The sequence below is a fragment of the Coffea arabica genome, chromosome 3c (assembly GCF_036785885.1).
Source record: "Coffea arabica cultivar ET-39 chromosome 3c, Coffea Arabica ET-39 HiFi, whole genome shotgun sequence".
Taxonomy (NCBI): Eukaryota; Viridiplantae; Streptophyta; class Magnoliopsida; order Gentianales; family Rubiaceae; genus Coffea; species Coffea arabica.
In genome coordinates this window covers 4,986,882-5,004,954 of record NC_092314.1, presented here as the reverse complement: position 1 = coordinate 5,004,954, position 18,073 = coordinate 4,986,882, and the positions used below count along the sequence as shown (strand labels likewise).

Sequence of the window (18,073 nt, the reverse complement as noted above, 5' to 3'; positions counted from 1 at the left end):
TTATATTCTCAATGCCTTTTTTTTTTTTTTTTTAATTTTAGTCACTTGCCCAATCCTTGAAAAAGAATTAATTGAAAAGAAATATTTTTAATTCCCTTTTTTTTGGGGCTATCAGAAAATACTCGAGGGTCTATATCACATTCACCAATAATTGAAGTCTGAATTGTAAATACCTTGTTTACAAAACCAGAGGCCAGAAAACAAAGTTGCAGTACCCAAACAAAACACCCACAAATGACTAACATATTATCCTCCCAGTAATAGCAAAGCAGAGAGTTTCTTCTTGCAGCATAAAAGTATATTCAAGAATCAGAGAAGAGTGGAAGATAAACTCAGAGATACAGAGTTTCAAGAATCCCCCAAAAATGGCTACAACTATTACAGCAACGATGGGAGGACTGGCAGTGGGCTCACAGGCAGTCATGGCTGCAAATAGGCCCCTCTTCAAGGCTTCCATGAAAGCAGTGGGTTCAGAGCTGGGCTTTGTAACTTCCCAGTTGAATGGCATCAAGATTTCTTGCGATCCCAATCAGTTCAAGCTGCCTTCAACAGCCCTTTCTGTTCCTTTTAGGCCTTCTCTTCAGCCTGTGGCAAGTAAATTTCACGCTTCCTCTTGTGGCTCTTGTGTCTTTTAAGCATTTTTTCCTGTGGATTATTGTTTTTATTTTCGTTTTTCCTCTTTTTACATTTTTGGGTATTTGCTTGATTTCTGCTGTTGGGCTCTTGTTAATTTTTTTTGTCATTTTTTGATCAATAATTGCTTGTTTGCTTAGTGCTTAGGTTAATGTTCTATGTGGTAAGGTAGGTTTGGGGGAATGTAGAAGATTTACTTCGTAATTATAGCCCCTGTTAAGATAATATTAAATATGGAACCTTTTTGGCAAAAATTTATATTAGAAGGAAAGCTTAAACATGCTTATATTGTAGTACTGGACAATTGCAGTAGTATGACTACTAGTTTTTTTTTTGCATTTAGACTACTGCAATGTAAATTGGAGAATGTTTTGCTGTATATCTGTCTGTTTGATAGATGGGGTGAAGACGACAAATATCCTCTGTCCTTGACTGCGGATGGTGTATGTAAATTATTAGGATGGTTGACATTGTTCAGAATTGTTGATACAAGTTTTTTGTGAGACGAATACTATTTGATGATACAAGAAGCTTCAGTTAACGAGTGCTTCATGAGAGAAGTGCAATATTATGAGCAATTTGGGATTATATGTGGTTTAGATGTCACGGAAGATTCTGGTTGGGTTGATGCAAAAACTCTTCTTCATTTCAGAGTTTAAGCTTTAAATGTAAAAGACAGTTGGGGAAGGTGATTCAGGTGGGTTTAGGAGGGGAATTCCTAGCGGGTTTAACATTCAAAGGTGAACAAATTAGTGTTAGGAGTTACGAGAGTGATTCACATGAGCGTGACAAAGAAGCAAAACTGCTTGTGAAAATGACTGGTGAATATTGCTCGTCCACATTCTGCATTGGCATGTTTGACTCGACTATTTGAGCTAAGTTTTGTATTTTCAGAGAGCCAATGATTTGATGATATGCAATCAAGGAATCCATGTGCATTGTACATCAGATTATTTTAACTTACGCTAATAGTACAAACACAGGAGACTAATCCATCAATGAATTAAACTACGGGTGCTGAACTTCTAAGTAGCTTTTTTAGAGGACCTTGTTGCCAACAACTGTCACTCAAATGTGCATTATGCGACCATTAATTTGTGGAAACAGGGTGGTTGATGTTTGTCATAAGGAGAAGCATTTGCCTTCTAATTGAAGAAGGAAATTTTAACAGTCTGTGGAGATATTATAATATCCATGATCATAAAATCTGCAGAAACTGAGGTGTATGGTAGCTTGTATCTAGTTTTGTGGGAAACCAAGTGGTTAGGGAGATGCTGAATTCTTTATCTTGTCAGTTCTTTTGGATTTTATGTTAGCATCATTTTGCTGTCGTGTTAAGTTGTAAATTATATGAATATGGAGATTAAACTTGTCAAGGAATCAAGATGCTTGTTTAGCTTGTAGTACCTAGTTGGCTAGCAGCTTTATGGATGATTACTCTATACAATCGAGACTTAAGCTTTCTCTATGCTCATCTTCTTTAGCATTCAGCTCCATGATGCTTGCATAATATTGTCAAATAGCAAAAGAAACTCGGTTCAGGGAGTTAGATTAATATGCTTGAGCAGCATTAGTCAACACATATTGCTTGATTGCGCTATCCTTTTGCTAATTCTAGTGAAAATGCAAGGAAAAAAGACGGTTCAGACTACTGTTATTCCTGTCTATACTAATAAGTTCTTGGGGTTACTGCTATATATGACACTGCATGCTTTATTTGTTTTAATTATTACTTAGAGAATTCTGGACTCTTGCCTGAAAGGTGCGTGCATAGCTTCCTCAAAAAAAAGTTGAAATGTTGGTATTTATTGTATTTGCAGAGAGAGTGTGTCCCTTAACAGGAAAGAAATCCAACAAGGCAAACAAGGTATCTCATTCGAACCACAAGACAAAGAGATTACAGTTTGTGAATCTGCAGTACAAAAGAGTTTGGTGGGAGGCTGGGAAACGCTATGTTAAACTTCGCTTGTCAACTAAAGCTATGAAGACAATAGAGAAAAATGGACTGGATGCTGTTGCCAAGAAGGCGGGGATCAATCTTAGCAAGGAGTAAGGTTAAAACAGGATTGTAATGTTGTCCTAGCAATTTCAGTGCTAAACATTGATATTCCGTGAAGCAGTGGAAAATCCAATCCAACTCATTGCATTTTTTTGACATGTTTTGCTTCCCCACATGACCAAAGAAAATGTTTGCCAAATTTGGAGGGTGCAATATGGCTCATGACAAAAGTCGATACAAGTTTTAGATCCTGTGTCTGCCCTGCGGATGCTCACGCAATAAATTTCAGGCCAACTTGTATTTTCATTACTTTCAATTGGTAAAATCAGCCTACGGTGCACATACTTCAGCTTGAGAATTGGTTATTTCACTCTTGAGTTGGACTTGAAGCTCTTCGCATGAAACTGCAAGATAGAAGAAGACCTTCTGCCCAATAATTTTCCGAATTACATCCACAACCTTGGTTTTGAGCCCTTCTCAGGAGTCAAGAATGTGCCTTTTGCCTCCACCATGCAATGTTGAGAAGATATTAGAGCCTCGTGCTAGAGTCATGAGGTGCATGAGGCCAAGGCAAATTAGCAGCAACAGCGACAATTAATGAGGTTGTTCGGTTCCCTTCTTGGCCGCTGAAGCCACATTCAACCTATCTTATAATGGCTAATTTCTATTCTACACAAAACCGTACATTCAATAGTTTGAGAATTAAAGCATTAACTCATTAAAAGAACTCCCTGCAAGTGAGTTTGTCATTTCACGAACAGCCACTGAAGTACATTGATGAAAACAGAAAATCCCTTGCCATTTTTCCCCGAATTGGAATAATTGAAGCTTCATTTTGGAAATGATGATGCCAATATTTCAGAGTTTGCTGAAAAAAAAAAAAAAACAAGAAGGTATGTGTCATGACCAAAAGGCATTCTTCCAATTCAGAAGGATATATATGAAGCTTAAAGACACCAAAACAGAAGAAACTTACAATAAAGCATCCTTCCCATAACGTACATAATCTTGGCTGGAGTAGTAGTCAGCAATTAGCCTGTATATATATGATGGCTTATGCCCTCCTCTGAAATCAAGATATGATCATTAGAGTGCAACAGTTAGATCATTTGATGAAAAGATGGGTGACAAGATGCCAATAAAGGGTAAAACTTGTTATAGGTTTTCCAAACTAGAATCAGATGTCAAAGTTTGTATGTATCAGGTCTGATCAGTTCAGCAAGGACTAGATGAACTGAAACATGGTAAAGCATGGCAGGCTTACATGTCAGTAATAACTAGACTGACAAGTTCTGGCGGCACATAATCGAACACAGGATTGGCCACATGAACGAGAGGAGCACCATCTACGCTTCCAAAATCCATGCAATCGGAGAAATTTCCCAACTCCAGCAGTTCTGATGGCGATCTCACGTCGTTTAATGATACCTCAGGATTTTCCGTATACAGTGGGCACAACTGCAATGATGTGACAACAGATGGTCTACACTAAGCAGGTCTTTCAGAAAAGCACACACAAAACGGGACTCGGGGGCACGGACGGTTACAGGTGCAACCGTCCCTGCCAATTGTAGTCATTATCAATTGGGTGTAACTTTCTTTGTACATCGTATAATTTTTTTTTCACAGGATGTATTTTCACAACAGATAGTGATGGGCCCCACACTTGGCGCAGAAATTGAGTTACATGGTGTAATCTCAGCCGTACAAAATTTTGAGGGCTAATCTTGGCCCTTAACCGTGCAGGGACGGTCATACTGATGACCGTCCCTGCCCCAAATCCCACAAAACGTAGCTATGGAGCTGAAATTGAGCAAGCGATTCTCCGTGACGGCATCCACAATATTATTACATCCTGTAAAGTGTAATTCACGTGCCACGCCAGTATTTTATTTTTTTCTTTTTTATTACACTTTCACTCATAATGGATTACACTCCATAAGGTGTAATAGCATAGCATGAGTCCATAATTAAATCAAATATTTATTTCAATAATGCATAATTCATATCCCATAAATAAATAAAGTAATTTTTAAAAATAAATTTGTTATTTTAAAAAAATAAAGTACTAACTTTCATTAAACTTTTTACCTTTTGAATTTTTTATTTTCTAAAAATGATATTATTAATTTTTAAGTTTGAATAATATATCTTTTTCTATGAACGTTTGCTGGCTAAAATTGGATATGAACGTTACTAGCAAATTTACCGTTAGAGCTAAAATTGGATATGCACGTTGATGGTTAGAATTATTTTAAAAATAATTATGAGTCCCACGGCATCATGGATTACACGCATAATGGATCCATTATGCGTGTAATCTCCATGGCACGGTGTTATGGGGGACCGTGTCATGGAGCGGTGTTATGGGGGGCCATTATACCCCCTATCACAGTGCGCTGTGGATGCTCTAATAGATACTCCATAAAAGATCACAATGAGCAAGGTTTTATGGGAAAAAAATTGGCAAATTGTTCTCATTGATTACGGAGATCTAATGATCAAGAAGTTTGGAAGCACCACACTAATGCTTTTGCATGATGTACCTGTGAATGCCAGCAACGACAACAACTGGAACAGCAAACTTCTGAGCAGCAAGTGCGACCATATCAATGCCAACAGGAGCAATGACACCGCCATTGGCCGTCACCGCATGAACTCCAACTATAACCTTCATAAAACTTGTGGTTAAGAGTGTACAATGCCACACGACTATTGTCTACACTAAAACTTAAAAGAAATGACAACCCAAAAGTTACCATGTTTACACGAGAAATCATTGCAAAAACTGCAGAATCTGTAAGAGCATGGCCATGGCACCTGATGCATAACATATGCACGTAATATTATATCATCCATTGTCTGCCACTTTACAGACAAGACGAGCTTAAAATTCACAGACCTTGGGGCACCTTCAGCTACAAAAACATGAAATGAACGTTTTTTGTCCTTCGCAGCAAGTAAGAATTCCAATACAGTTCTAGACCAACCCAGGGTCAATATCGTTTCACTGGAATCAGAGGAAATGGTTAAAAACTAATGCTCCTAATTCACAATATATGAAAAAAAAAAGAAAATCTTTAGGGGACCGAATTTCTAGACATGTATCTGCCTACAAAATTTAGAAAATTTGAAATATTCTCAACCATGGTTCAAAGTCGCGGTCGTGGTTCAGACCGTTCTATATCGGTTTCGACATATTGGTCGCGGTCTAGGCGAGATGCAAAATTTTAAAATATTTAATATTCTAAAAATTACAAAAAATATGATAAATAAAAATAATTTAAAAATAGCAAAAATAAAATAAAATTTTGAGTTGACTCGGGACGATTCGGCCGTTTTTATCTGTCTCGGAGACGTCTCGAATGAGTTCTCGGCGATTCGTTATCTCAGAATTATCTCGTCCCGGTATCGAATCGGAAAGCTCCGTTCCAGTGACGACTTGGCCGAGTCTTTGAACCATGTTCTCAACCCAGTTCAAACTGCTGAAATTACTAATAATTCAAGAAACATTTCCTTCATCAAGTTGGCAAACATACTCTGGTTAGGAAGTTTCTTATCCATGATCGGTAGCAGAATCGCCTAGTTCATGTAAAAATGTAATCTAGCAAGATGATAGATGCTTTCGACATACAAATCCTAAACCCTATCTACAATGGAAAAGAAATGCCATAACTTTCCTATGATCATTTATGACATGCATGAATCCAAGAAGGATCAGTTTGTTAGTCAGCCCCAGATATAAGCAACAGAAAGAAAGAGCTTGGAATTTCATTGACTTGGCAATTCTTAAGAACTAGAATTTTGTCACCTCACATTGATGTTCCGGGACGATTACTAAACAGGAACGAATAACGTATGCAAAGATAAGTAGAGCAGAACAAGCAAAGCAAATCAACATATCAACTTGAGCAAAGATTCAACGATAACTACTTGTGATGAATATGCTCTACTGCCTGCTCTGCAATTAGTTCATAACAGATATTAACATCTTCGATTAACATATTAATTGCCTCAATGACATCATTCTTTAGCTTCCTGCTCCTTCCAAATATATAAGCTGAGATGAAAAACAGGAAAAAAAAAAAGGGATTATTATGTGTAATCCAAATCAAGTTTCCTACACTTGATAAAAAACACTCAAATGTAAAGGGTTGCAAGCCTAACATTTGGATTTTTCCTCGGCAGATGAAAAGGTATGAAGCATGTGCAGTAATGGAGGGCGTATAATTTCAGCAACATATGGAGCAGTATTGTCTCTGAGCCAAGTGATTTCCTCCTCATTATCCCCAGCTTCATCACTTGATGGGGATAAATCCTCCTCTCTAACAATATGAAGGACACGTCTAATAACATTCCCAACAGAAAGTTCTGCAATTCAATTCAAAGTTCTTAAAACATGATACTTGCTGCGAGGCAAACACAAAAGTTTGACTTCTAACCAGCAAACCAGAAATTGCACAAACTCACATTGAAAATTCTGTATACTTCTGAAATTGAAGAAGAAAAGAGGTACTGAGCGATTAGGTGGTCAACGAGCAAGGCACTTGAAACGAAAGGATCGAAAATCCAATTTTGAGGTTGATTTCTATGTTTACAAAATGTTTCCAGTTTTACACAGCAAGCAGAACGTTACACGTCTTATATATCTGCCTTCTAACAGGGTACGATACAGAGGCTGGAGATCCCTTTTCAAACGCTTGCAAACTTCTAAAGAAAAGCAAGTAAGCAACTAATCTACAAGCAGAAGTCCCAGATGCAATACTAGCCAAAGAAATGAATTTTCAACAAGCATTCTGCAACAATGACATGTTACTAATAAAAATCAATGAAGCAAAAGTTACCAACGAGTAACAACAATCCATCACTAAATTCAGTTCTTTGTGTCCAATTAAATTACATTCATTTGAACATTTCCTACACAACAGTCAACCAAAAACTATTATTGGTCACTATAGTTCAGCGCTAATTTAGTGCTGTCACGTTGAGTTCAACTGAATTCTTGCTTACATATCCAGTCAACCACTAAGAAGAAGCTCATTTACGACAGAAGCTAGCAAGAGGCTCACCAACAGGGTTTGCAGCAATCAACTTCTCCCCTACATCCCTCACAGCGTTAATCAATGCTGCAGCCTTATTTGTAGGAGGAAGTTTTTGTACAGAAATCACAGACCTCAGCAGCTCTGCAGTCTGCAAAGCAGTTCCAGTGATCCCTTCACCTTTCTGCCAACGTATTAACATTAAAACCAAAACGAAAGACAGCCCATTAATCAATCCATCACTAACAGGCAAATAATTCAAAAAAAAAAAAAGGCAAAAACTATAAAACAGAGGAAGCTTCAGAATATTTTTCTACTACTCACCGTTTTTTAAGCTTGTCAATCAACTCATTCACAAGCCCCTGCATGTCCGGCATTCTCTAGCCTAATTCAAGATACCATAAATTTTAATTTTCAAAAAATATAAAAATGAAAAATATCAATTATTACACCTAAAGCTTGATTTCAAATGGGTTTTTCTCAAAAAGGATTTTCATGTTTGAAAATTGATCATTTGCAAGAAATCATTCAGCAATTTTTTTTAAATAAAGAAGAGGCTTCTTTTCTTAATAATTTTATAGGATCATAAAGTACTAGAACAGACATTTTCTTCTGTGTTTTTCTCTTACCTTTATGCAAAACCAGAAACTCTATGAAGGTTTTGAACAATGAGATGTGGAAATTTTATAAGGCTCTACATAGTGTTTTAGAACTATTAGAAGTATTCTCTTTTATTATGGTATTTTTCGTTTTCTTTTCTTGTATCGAAATATAAGGACTCAATTGGTAAGTTGCCAAAAAGAAGAAAAGTAAAAAAAAAAAATGTCAATTGCAAGTATTAACTTTATTTAAGTATACTGTCTGCAAGGAAATAATTAAATGTTACTCCCAAAAACAATGAAACTATAGAAGGAATGAGAATTTGCTAGGGGCTATTTCCCTTACTTTAGCAAGTTGCTAGTAAAGAGAATATATTCAAATGCTAGTACCAAGAACAAAATTTCATCTTGAATCCATACCAAAAACAAAATTAAAGTCAGCGAAGAAAACCGAAAAAGCAAAAGCAAAGAAATTCACCGACAACAAAATTATGTACACTACAAAGTGTTTCAAAGTGGTTACACCAAAATGTGATCTTGATTACACATTCTCCAGAAGTTTATACACCTGTAAATCGATGGCACGCCAATCTTCTCTCTGCCCTCAACTGGTGGTATGGTATATACACGTTTGAGATCAAGATTTTGATTGGTATCATCTGAAAGGTTCCACTGGTGCAGACTCCTGGAGAAGAGCAGCTGCCTCAAAACATTCAGCAGCTTCTAGTACTGACGTTCCAATTTCACTTTTGTAGAGCAGACCAAGGTTGTACCATGCAGAAGGGTTTGTTCTATCAAGGCGCAATGCATCAGAAAGAAAGCTCTTCACAACTGGCAGTGATTGGTTACTCAGTTGTCGTAAAACAGTTGCAACAGATATCAAACTCGGAACATGGTCTGGTTCGATGTTCAATGCTGCCTCAAAAAATTTCAGGGCTTCATTCTTCATGCCCCTTGCTTCATAAAGTACACCTACAAAAGTCGCCATCATATTTAAATCTTTGACAGAATCTCAGTAATTGACTTAAAACCTAAAAAGAGTGAAAATGTCCTAGTAGAATTACATGCTTAACAGTTAGCACTACAGATTTATAATAGGCAATGATGATTTTGGCAGCTTAGAAGGGCAAAGATAGAGCAGCAGGAATTTCATTTCAAACTTTGAATTCCATGAGGATTATTCTTTGATGCAAATAGCTAGCCGAGTGGATGATTTCTTCATCTGGCAAATATGCTTAGGAAGTTTCAAAAGCTAGAAGCAAAATCATGGTCACTTCATGCAGTTTGTGTGGTTAATTGGGCACTTGTAGGCAGAGAATGATCCAAATTTGAAGATGATTTATGGCACAGATTTTAAGTTGGGAACTGAAGGAAGCATTCATACCTGTTGAGTGCAGTCTAGAAGCAGAATGAGGATTAATAGCCTCCGACTTCACAAGACAAGCCTCAGCATCCCGCCACTGTGACAAGCTTGTGTATACGTTTGCAAGGTCATGCCATGTCTCCAATTCTAAACTTCTGTTAATGTTCCTCCTGTTCTGTGAATCAAAAAATAAAAAATAAAAAGAATTAAAGGAATTTTGAGACGGTAATGCAGCAGAAGCATACTGCACTAGTGCTTCCTCCCCCTCAACCATGTCTTCCCCCAAAGCACGATGCGTAACAGTAGTACAAAAATGTAAATATAGTGAGCCCCTCAAGCTACATCGGTTCATGCATTTGATTTTCTTTACCGTGTTGATCTCTAATGTACACGCTACATGTGTTCATCATTTTCACAAAAACAAACTCAAAATAGAGACACAAGGTGAAAGGCCAGAAAATCATTTCCCAAGAAAAGTACCAAAAAGAAATTTCAGGAATATGTTGAGACCTTCCTCAGAAACGTCATGAGCTCTTACCAAGAAGGAAATCATTTTAAAGCAGATGTAAGTTGTGAATTGTGAAGCACATACCCTCAAGAGCTTCTTATGGACACCAAAACTTTTTTTCTGAACTTGAAGAACAGCAAGAAGATGAGTATATGTCGCAATGGCATCCTTCAGACGACCCTGCGCAATCTGCAGTTTAGCCTTGGTTCTTAGCAATTCTCCCTGGTCCCACTTTCCTGTCTCATCTAAAGCAGCATTTATTATGCTTTCAGCATCTCCATACCTTTTCTGAGCAGACAGTATGCGGGCTAGAAGAATCCATCCCTTTAGACCAGATCCTGCCTCAATTTTCAATACTTTCTTCGCATAATAAAGAGCGGCCCCCAATTTTCTCTGTTCAGCATTTTCAAGACTAAGATAATAAAGCACATTAGGATTAGTGTCATCTGTCAGTCTTTGGGCGGTTTCAAGTGCCTCAATTGCTTCAGACTGTCTGGAGATTTTCTGAGAATCTGAGCAAACCTTTTTTGATTGAGCCGAGAGTGAAACTCCAATTAAGTAATGAGCAATGCTTGCCAAATGGTCACATCTTCCCTGAAACTTGGAAACGACTTTGTGAGCATATGCTTCACCTTCTTCAAGATATTCAGAATTCTCTCCACAGATCTTTGATGCAAGTAAGAGCTCAAATATGCAATTATGGTTCTCTTTGTTATTCAGTATGTTCCTTAATAAGTTTAAAGCCACCAAGCTTTCCCCTTCCCCACAATAACAGAGTGCTAGAGTAGTATATTTTTCTCTGTCTTCAATTATTCCAGGAGGCAACTCCTCAATCTGGCGTGCAGCAGTACTAAATTCACCCGCGATCGATAATGCAAAACACAGATGATCAATAACTGATGGATCCCATCCAATTCTCTTCGTAACAAACTTTCTTAGCAGAATTAATAGGAGGAGTACAGCCTCTTCAATATTGTTTCGTGGAATGAATGACCCCTCTGTCTGGGAGCGGAGATTTGGAGGGGCTGCATCAGTGCCGCTATAGAGAAGAAAGGTTGCAAACTCCTTTTCTAATTTGGTTCTGGTTTCCAGGTCAAGATTCCACTGATACAGAAGAGCACGCCTATATGATAAAATTGCTTCTTGAGGAACATCGGCAAGTTTCCACAACTCTGGAAGCAACTCAACAGCCTTGTTTAATGTATCCAATAATTTACAGTCAGAAACAAAACTTTCAGGCAGGCCTTCCGGGGCTGCAGCTTCAACAGTGTCCAAAATTATTTTACATGATTGAGCAGCTTCTGCGACATTACATGGACAGAAATACAGCTGCTTCAGTTCAAAGAGATCCAACTAAACAGATAGATATAATGAAACGAACAAAGAAAGAGTATGCTCAAAGATATAATGAAACGAACAAAGAAAGAGTGTGCTCAAAACCTATTGTAACTCCTGAAATACAGGTTATACCCAAATTCATCCAAACCTAAATTCAATTCAGCCTGTTCAGATAATATGACAGGTAAAAGTACACATGGTTTCTAGTACAATCATTCTGCAGCATATGGGATTTAATTGACTTCATAAGTATGCATAGACATAATGGTCAAAATCTTCTGATGGAATGGAATGAACTGATAAAAAGGTTGGATACTTCACACAAATAAAGCTAGAGGGAGTACCTGTGAATCTTCTGAGGGCCAGAAGTGATTTTGCTTTCATAAATATTGCCTCAATGAGCAAACATACAGCATGCATCGACATAGGTGGACCTGGATCACTTTGTGAAAGACGTCTGGGGAGCTCACATCTTCTAGCAATTGAAAGTTTTATCTTGGGAGTCACAGCAGCAATGTCTATGCCTTCAAAAACATGAAGAGCAGCCTCTACGTTTCCTTTTTGAAACTCAAGTCGCCCCAATAAAGCTCTCGCTTCCTGCAGATTTGAGAAGTTTTCAAATCTTGCCACTACAATATGAAGGCAACTGAACCTAAAGTAGAACACATTACACATACAAAAAACGCTTTTAAGACAAACCAGATAATATGATACTTATTATCATTACAGTAGTGTCATTAAACATGCGGAATCAGTTAGAAGCCTCAGTTTTTCTCAAGTTGAGATAGAAGGTCAGAAAAACTGAAATTCCTCTGAAAAACTAAAATAGAAGTTGATTTCAGTAGTGAGAAGTTTTTCTCAAGAACTTCTATACTACAACAACTCAAGACAGTACCGAGGGTGGCAAATCATCATTTACCTTGACCCCCATTTAGAACAGGCTTTGACTGTTTAAGGATATGATCATCATCCACTTTCTATAGTGCTGAATGTCCAGTCCAAAATGAATTCTCTGTATTTTATAAGCATGAAAGATAACTCTCGTGTTTTGGAAGTCTATCAAATTCAGCAATATTTTTTAATTGTCAATAAAACGGCAATTGTTGAATAAATTTCAGAAGTTATATTTAGAATAAACAACTAATTTACCTCTGCTGAAGTGATTGCAATCGCAACAACTTTTCTTATTAAAGCAGAATAAGAAGCAGTTGATCTTGAGTTATTATGCATAACTAATGCTATATGTCAATAAAATATGCAACAAGCCAACTTCACCAACCTCATAATTCAAATAGCCACTCTCACGTAGTGAAGATTCGGCTTCTTCAATGTTGCTTGTATCAACCTTTGTATCAGCTTCACCAGTTCGAGAAGAAAATCCGCTTGCTGAGTAGTCCCTGGTTGCCAAAGACTCTGATGAAGGAATTATTTCATCAACTCTTAGCTGCTCCCCAGAACAAATGCATTTCATCATCTTCCGCAATCTCCCACTAAATCTACTTTTTCTTTTGTGAAGCCAGTATTTAATTCTCATTCCGCCTCACTGCAGACTTTCTGATCACCACGGAATCACAGGGTAATTATTAGTGAATACCCAAACTAATGATAAGATGGTGGCGTTGAAAGGAAAAAGGAAATAGTTTGTGAAAATGTTTTGATAGTGAACTAAGTGCCGAATTCCTAAATTTCCAATAGAGCAAGAAGCTTTTGATCAAATCCCTGCCTTGTCGCTTCCACATGAGACCCTAAACTCATGTATGAAGTCTTTAATGCAATCAGAACTACAAAATTTCTCTGAAGAACACAATTTAATAAGTATAATGAACAAAAAGAACGATTCTACACATATCTATACACTGACCTCAAGGTCGCCTAAAAACATCAAAACCAGCGTTGAGATAGAAAATTTTTAAACTGAAAGTTTCGTAGTACCTCAATACCCATATATTATCCCAGTTTAGAAATCTGATATTATATCCAAGTATAAACTTAAAAGCTCAGAATTTCCAGAAAAATTCAGCAAAACCCAGATACATCCATCAGGAGAGATAGCAAAATGACCAAAGAAACCAACTTTATCAGTTAAAAGTTCAAGAAACGCAGTCCACTCATAGTACCACAGCAAAGAAACGCTTAATAGTAAAACAGAACAGAATTCCACATTACAGTTTAAGAAAGAAAAAAGTTACCTTTTGTATGGTAAAAGTCATTGACTGAGCCCACAAAACATCAAATACACGACAACCCATTTTCTTTCACCCAAAAGGGTGCTTGAATTTGTGGACTAATTACCAAGAATCCAAAGTTTACTTAAAGATGATCTTTTGAGCTTTCTGCATTTTTCTTTTTCCTTGTTTCGAAATTATTTTCTTTGGCTTTTAGTGGTGCTGTTTGGGGAAGTGTTGAAGTGAACATTCATATATCAGAGAGTTGCTGTGGCTGCATTAATTTTGGTACCTGGCAGTACGACACCTGAACTGAATCTTCCTCACAACGGGTGTGAACAAAAATAGGATTTAGGTAATAATTGTATAAGACTAAGATATATTAATTTTATTAATTCTAGATTATTAAAGTATGTTAAACCTATTGGTTTACTGGATGGTGGTTTGAAGGAGTGATGACGCCCTACATTCATTGTTGAATTTGGATGCCATATTGCCATGGTCAACTGCCTACTTGCTTGACTGCTTGATTGCCAGCTTAAAAGGCTAGGCCAGGGCCTCCATGATGGAGTTGATCCATTTTATATCATCTGAGCAAGTGGATTGAAAGGCTCTTTGCTTGTTGGATTTTGCATAAAGGTTTTTACGGTTTTTTTAATACATTTTTCAATCAAATTTTTTTTTTTTTTTCATATACGTCAAACTCGTAAGTCATTACATTATTTTTTTTAATAAAAATTTTAAGAAATTACAATTCAAATGGATTCTAAGCATACTCTTTCACCTGGATTTTAACCACGTGTTCCAATCACATTTTTAGATTTGTTATCACTTTTTGCATCTAATATATGTTACACTGCAAAAGAGTATTATAATAATTAATTCAAAATAAATTATAAGAAGAACCATATGTTAGTCATCTTTTCCTTCTTAAACAGAATTTGATTTAATAAGCTACAATAACCATATGTTATTTCATATTTTCAACTGAATTTGATTTAATTCAAACAATAATATATGCTACAAGAGGGAATAAGTTGAGAGAAAATGGTAAAACTCAACAGGAACTTGCTTGGATGATTGTGCTCGCATTTGGAAGGGAGTCGAGCATGTTTCAGCCAAGTTTAAACTATTGGGCTTGACCGAAAGTAAGAATGCCCAAATTGATTTCTTAACCATTGGGCCTGGGGATAGTTAAAAGGGAATAAATTGAATTTGCTCCATCGGACTTGGAATAATTGACTCCATTTGTTTAGGGGGGAAAAAAGGTACTGTTTCGACTTTTAAATTATTTTTTCGTGATCTGGAATATGTCTTGACTCGAGCCGACATATCAAATCCAGAAATAGATTCCAGAACCTCATTCAATCTAAGAATCCGTTTTACCGCTAAACTACCATGGGTCGGATAGACATTCAGCATCAAATGGGAAAAGACAGATGTGGATATCAATAAATCTGAAACAATCACTGAGATTGGCTCAGTGGGACTCGGGGCACGGACGGTTGGCAATTTTGGTCATTATTAACTGCGCGTAATTTTTTTTGTACATCGTGTAACTTTTTTTTCACAGGATGTATTTTCACAACAGATAGTGGTGGGCCCCACACTTGACGCGAAAATCGAGTTACATGGTGTAATTTCAGCCGCACAAAATTTTGAGGGCAAATCTTGGCCCTTAACCGTGCAGGGACGGTCATCAGTGGCCACCAGAAAGGTCTTAAGTCCTTCTTTGAATTGTAGATGGGGTTCAAATTTCACCTACAGCAAAAAAAATTCAAGAGTTATGTCAAACCACTCCCTTTGTTTAATAAGGTCTGCATATCCCTGTAATTTAGGATAGATAGGTTATATAACAATTGTCGTCTCAAAAAAAAAAATCAAAAGAAATCTGCTAATACAGCAAAGAGAACCAACTCCTTTGTTCATTTCATCTGAAAGAAGCAAACAATAAAAGTTTGTCACGGTTGACTTTTGCTGTCAACTGAACTATTTTAATCCTTATGATAATCGGATCCACCACAAAACCTTGACTTGATCCGACTGAAAGTAGACCCAGTAACACGATGATGATAACATGAAATTTAGGAATAAAACTCGACAAGAGACTATGGATAAGGTCAACCTTTGAACTCGAAAATCGATCAAAAAGCCATTTGGGGCTATTTGAGAATCTTTGAACAATTTGAATTTCTGGGTTGAAGCAATCTGTGTATGAGTGTGTATGTGGATTTTGGTTTTCGTCGTTCAGCCATTTTAATTGGATTTAGCAGATGGAATAATAAATAAAACTTTGCTTTTCATATAATCTGATTGCAGACTTGAACGGACGGACAGAATGAAAATGAAAAAGATGCGAGTGAAATTTCCATTGCTATAAAATTTCTAAAATCTTTATAATCTTGCTTAAAAAATTGCCCAGTTTTGCTTTGTTTCCAACGGCATCAGTGAGATCACAATTTGCGACGGCCAATTCCAGGACTAGTCCCACCTCCGAAACTACCGCCACCGCCAATTCCTCCACCCTTACCAAATCCCCCATGCCCTCCACCAAAACCTCCTCCAGCCCCAAAACCACCGCCTGCACCACCTCCTATACCTCCACCTTTTCCAAAGCCACCACCTGCTCCACCCCCTACTCCGCCACCGGCCCCACCTCCAGCACCTCCGCCAAGGCCTCCTCCAGCCCCTCCTCCTACGCCTCCACCTGCTCCACCTCCGGCACCACCACCAATGCCTCCACCAGCTCCTCCTCCTACTCCCCCGCCTGCTCCACCCCCAACTCCACCACCAGCCCCACCTCCTGCACCACCTCCTACTCCTCCACCAGCTCCACCCCCTGCACCTCCTCCAATGCCACCTCCAGCACCAGCACCACCACCTGCACCGCCTCCAACTCCACTACCACCACCTGCTCCTCCACCAACACCTCCTCCAACGCCACCTCCAGCACCAGCACCACCGCCTGCACCGGCTCCAACTCCAGCTCCTCCACCAACACCACCACCGGCACCTCCTCCAACGCCGCCTCCAGCTCCAGCTCCTCCACCAGCACCACCACCTGCTCCTCCACCGGCACCTCCTCCAACGCCACCTCCAGCAGCACCACCACCCCCTGCACCTCCTCCAATTCCAGCACCTCCACCAGCGCCTCCTCCAACGCCGCCTCCAGCACCACCACCACCACCTGCACCTCCTCCAATTCCAGCACCAGCGCCTCCTCCAACGCCGCCACCAGCACCGCCACCACTACCTGCACCTCCTCCAACTCCAGCACCACCACCGGCTCCTCCACCAGCACCTCCTCCAATGCCACCTCCAGCAGCACCACCACCACCTACACCTCCTCCAACTCCAGCACCACCACCTGCTCCTCCACCAGCACCTCCTCCAACGCCACCTCCGGCACCACCGCCTACTCCACCAGCTCCTCCGCCTCCACCTCCTCCAAAGCCACCTCCGGCGCCTCCTATACCACCCGCTTTTCCAAATCCACCACCGCCACCAAATCCCCCACCTGCACCTCCTCCAATGCCGCCACCTCCTATTCCACCCCCACCTCCACCTCCACCTCCACCTCCCCATCCTCCTCCTGCTGCACCAGTCCCAAAACCACCCCCAGCTCCAAATCCAAACCCACCTCCCTTACCAACAGCAGTCAAAAATTTCTCATCCTTAACAAAATTCACATCTCTCCCTACAACCCGACTAACTACAAAAAAATGAAAACAAAAAAGCAATAGAACCGCAACTCTCATTGCCCCACTCATCATTTTTATCAGAAGAATCTACGTAGATATTAGTGCTCTATCACTGAACTTACACTTCACTCAGCAAGCCCACCGAGGATTTATTTATACTTGTTCTCCAAACACTCCCATGCTCTCAGTCTTCCTATGCATTAATTGAAAGCCCAACAGCCAACTGTTCGCCAGAAATTTGAAATTCAATGTCTACATTTACAAAAAGGGTGTTTGGTAAAAGCATCATTAATGATTTTCTTAAATCTTCCAGGTAAAGAAAATTTCCCTGGTCATCTTGGGACGAGCTGACACAAAATTTTGCTTTTACATGGTTACATAGCTGTAGTTTTTTGTTGGATTGTAGTATCTGGTTCATATATAGGAATACGCGTCATTGGAAAAACAGGTTACAGGAATCAGTAGTGTTTTTTGAATTCTGAGGCTGAAATGAACAGAAAGTCAGAAGTAACTTCTTGCTGGATAGTTAATTCATTAAATTATTCACTGACTTATATGGAATAGCATTGAAGGACCATAAATTTTCCTTTGTTCTTTACTATTTCTGCAAGGTATAAAATCTTCAAGTATAAGGCCGTATTTGAGTCAAAGAAGCATACATATATTTTACCAAATTGAGAGAGTGAATAGGATTGATAAGGATTAAGGACCGTTGTCCATAATTATAA

At 38.7% G+C, this 18,073-nt stretch overlaps 4 protein-coding genes across 7 annotated transcripts; 1 reads left to right on the top strand and 3 right to left on the bottom strand.

Moving 5' to 3' along the window:
• Positions 1 to 227: 227 nt before the first annotated feature.
• Positions 228 to 2,790, top strand: LOC113734315 (large ribosomal subunit protein bL28c-like). The gene is made up of 2 exons (XM_027260809.2): positions 228 to 594; positions 2,454 to 2,790. Exons 1-2 carry the CDS (start codon positions 366 to 368, stop codon positions 2,684 to 2,686), a joined length of 462 nt encoding a protein of 153 aa, XP_027116610.1. The 5' UTR covers positions 228 to 365; the 3' UTR covers positions 2,687 to 2,790.
• Positions 2,791 to 3,604: 814 nt separating this feature from the next.
• LOC113735402 (uncharacterized) lies at positions 3,605 to 8,048 on the bottom strand. Its single transcript, XM_072083278.1, has 9 exons — positions 7,996 to 8,048; positions 7,678 to 7,913; positions 6,800 to 7,003; positions 6,566 to 6,692; positions 5,535 to 5,642; positions 5,392 to 5,452; positions 5,180 to 5,303; positions 3,897 to 4,092; positions 3,605 to 3,698 (listed from the first exon to the last, which is right to left on the bottom strand). Exons 1-9 carry the CDS (start codon positions 8,046 to 8,048, stop codon positions 3,605 to 3,607), a joined length of 1,203 nt encoding a protein of 400 aa, XP_071939379.1.
• A 577-nt stretch (positions 8,049 to 8,625) lies between these two features.
• On the bottom strand, positions 8,626 to 14,214 carry LOC113734314 (protein NPGR2). 4 transcript variants are annotated; one of them, XM_072082004.1, is made up of 6 exons: positions 13,937 to 14,214; positions 12,759 to 13,033; positions 11,824 to 12,076; positions 10,226 to 11,442; positions 9,655 to 9,808; positions 8,626 to 9,242 (listed from the first exon to the last, which is right to left on the bottom strand). In XM_072082004.1, the coding sequence occupies exons 2-6, from the start codon at positions 13,011 to 13,013 to the stop codon at positions 8,926 to 8,928; spliced, it is 2,196 nt and encodes a 731-aa protein (XP_071938105.1). In that variant the 5' UTR covers positions 13,014 to 13,033; positions 13,937 to 14,214; the 3' UTR covers positions 8,626 to 8,925. The 4 variants fall into 4 exon arrangements, with proteins under 4 accessions (XP_071938105.1, XP_027116607.1, XP_071938104.1 ...); XM_027260806.2 differs by having other exon boundaries at positions 13,669 to 14,213; XM_072082003.1 differs by lacking the exon at positions 13,937 to 14,214 and adding an exon at positions 13,341 to 13,640.
• A 1,704-nt stretch (positions 14,215 to 15,918) lies between these two features.
• On the bottom strand, positions 15,919 to 17,710 carry LOC113735401 (uncharacterized). The gene has a single exon (XM_027262413.2). It carries the CDS (start codon positions 17,415 to 17,417, stop codon positions 16,098 to 16,100), a length of 1,320 nt encoding a protein of 439 aa, XP_027118214.2. The 5' UTR covers positions 17,418 to 17,710; the 3' UTR covers positions 15,919 to 16,097.
• Between the last annotated feature and the right edge of the window lie 363 nt (positions 17,711 to 18,073).

Coding starts and splice junctions, on each gene's coding strand:
- LOC113734315 (XM_027260809.2), top strand. CDS start 366: ATGGCTACAACTATTACAGCAACGATGGGAGGACTGGCAGTGGGCTCA. Junction 595..2,453: donor TTCTCTTCAGCCTGTGGCAA/GTAAATTTCACG, acceptor TTGTATTTGCAG/AGAGAGTGTGTCCCTTAACA.
- LOC113735402 (XM_072083278.1), bottom strand. CDS start 8,048: ATGCCGGACATGCAGGGGCTTGTGAATGAGTTGATTGACAAGCTTAAA. Junction 6,693..6,799: donor TGCCGAGGAAAAATCCAAAT/GTTAGGCTTGCA, acceptor TTTTCATCTCAG/CTTATATATTTGGAAGGAGC. Junction 4,093..5,179: donor TGTCGTTGCTGGCATTCACA/GGTACATCATGC, acceptor TCACATCATTGC/AGTTGTGCCCACTGTATACG.
- LOC113734314 (XM_072082004.1), bottom strand. CDS start 13,013: ATGAGAATTAAATACTGGCTTCACAAAAGAAAAAGTAGATTTAGTGGG. Junction 12,077..12,758: donor GTGGCTATTTGAATTATGAG/GTTGGTGAAGTT, acceptor TCAAATCTGCAG/GAAGCGAGAGCTTTATTGGG. Junction 9,243..9,654: donor TTCTAGACTGCACTCAACAG/GTATGAATGCTT, acceptor CGACTTTTGTAG/GTGTACTTTATGAAGCAAGG.
- LOC113735401 (XM_027262413.2), bottom strand. CDS start 17,417: ATGATGAGTGGGGCAATGAGAGTTGCGGTTCTATTGCTTTTTTGTTTT.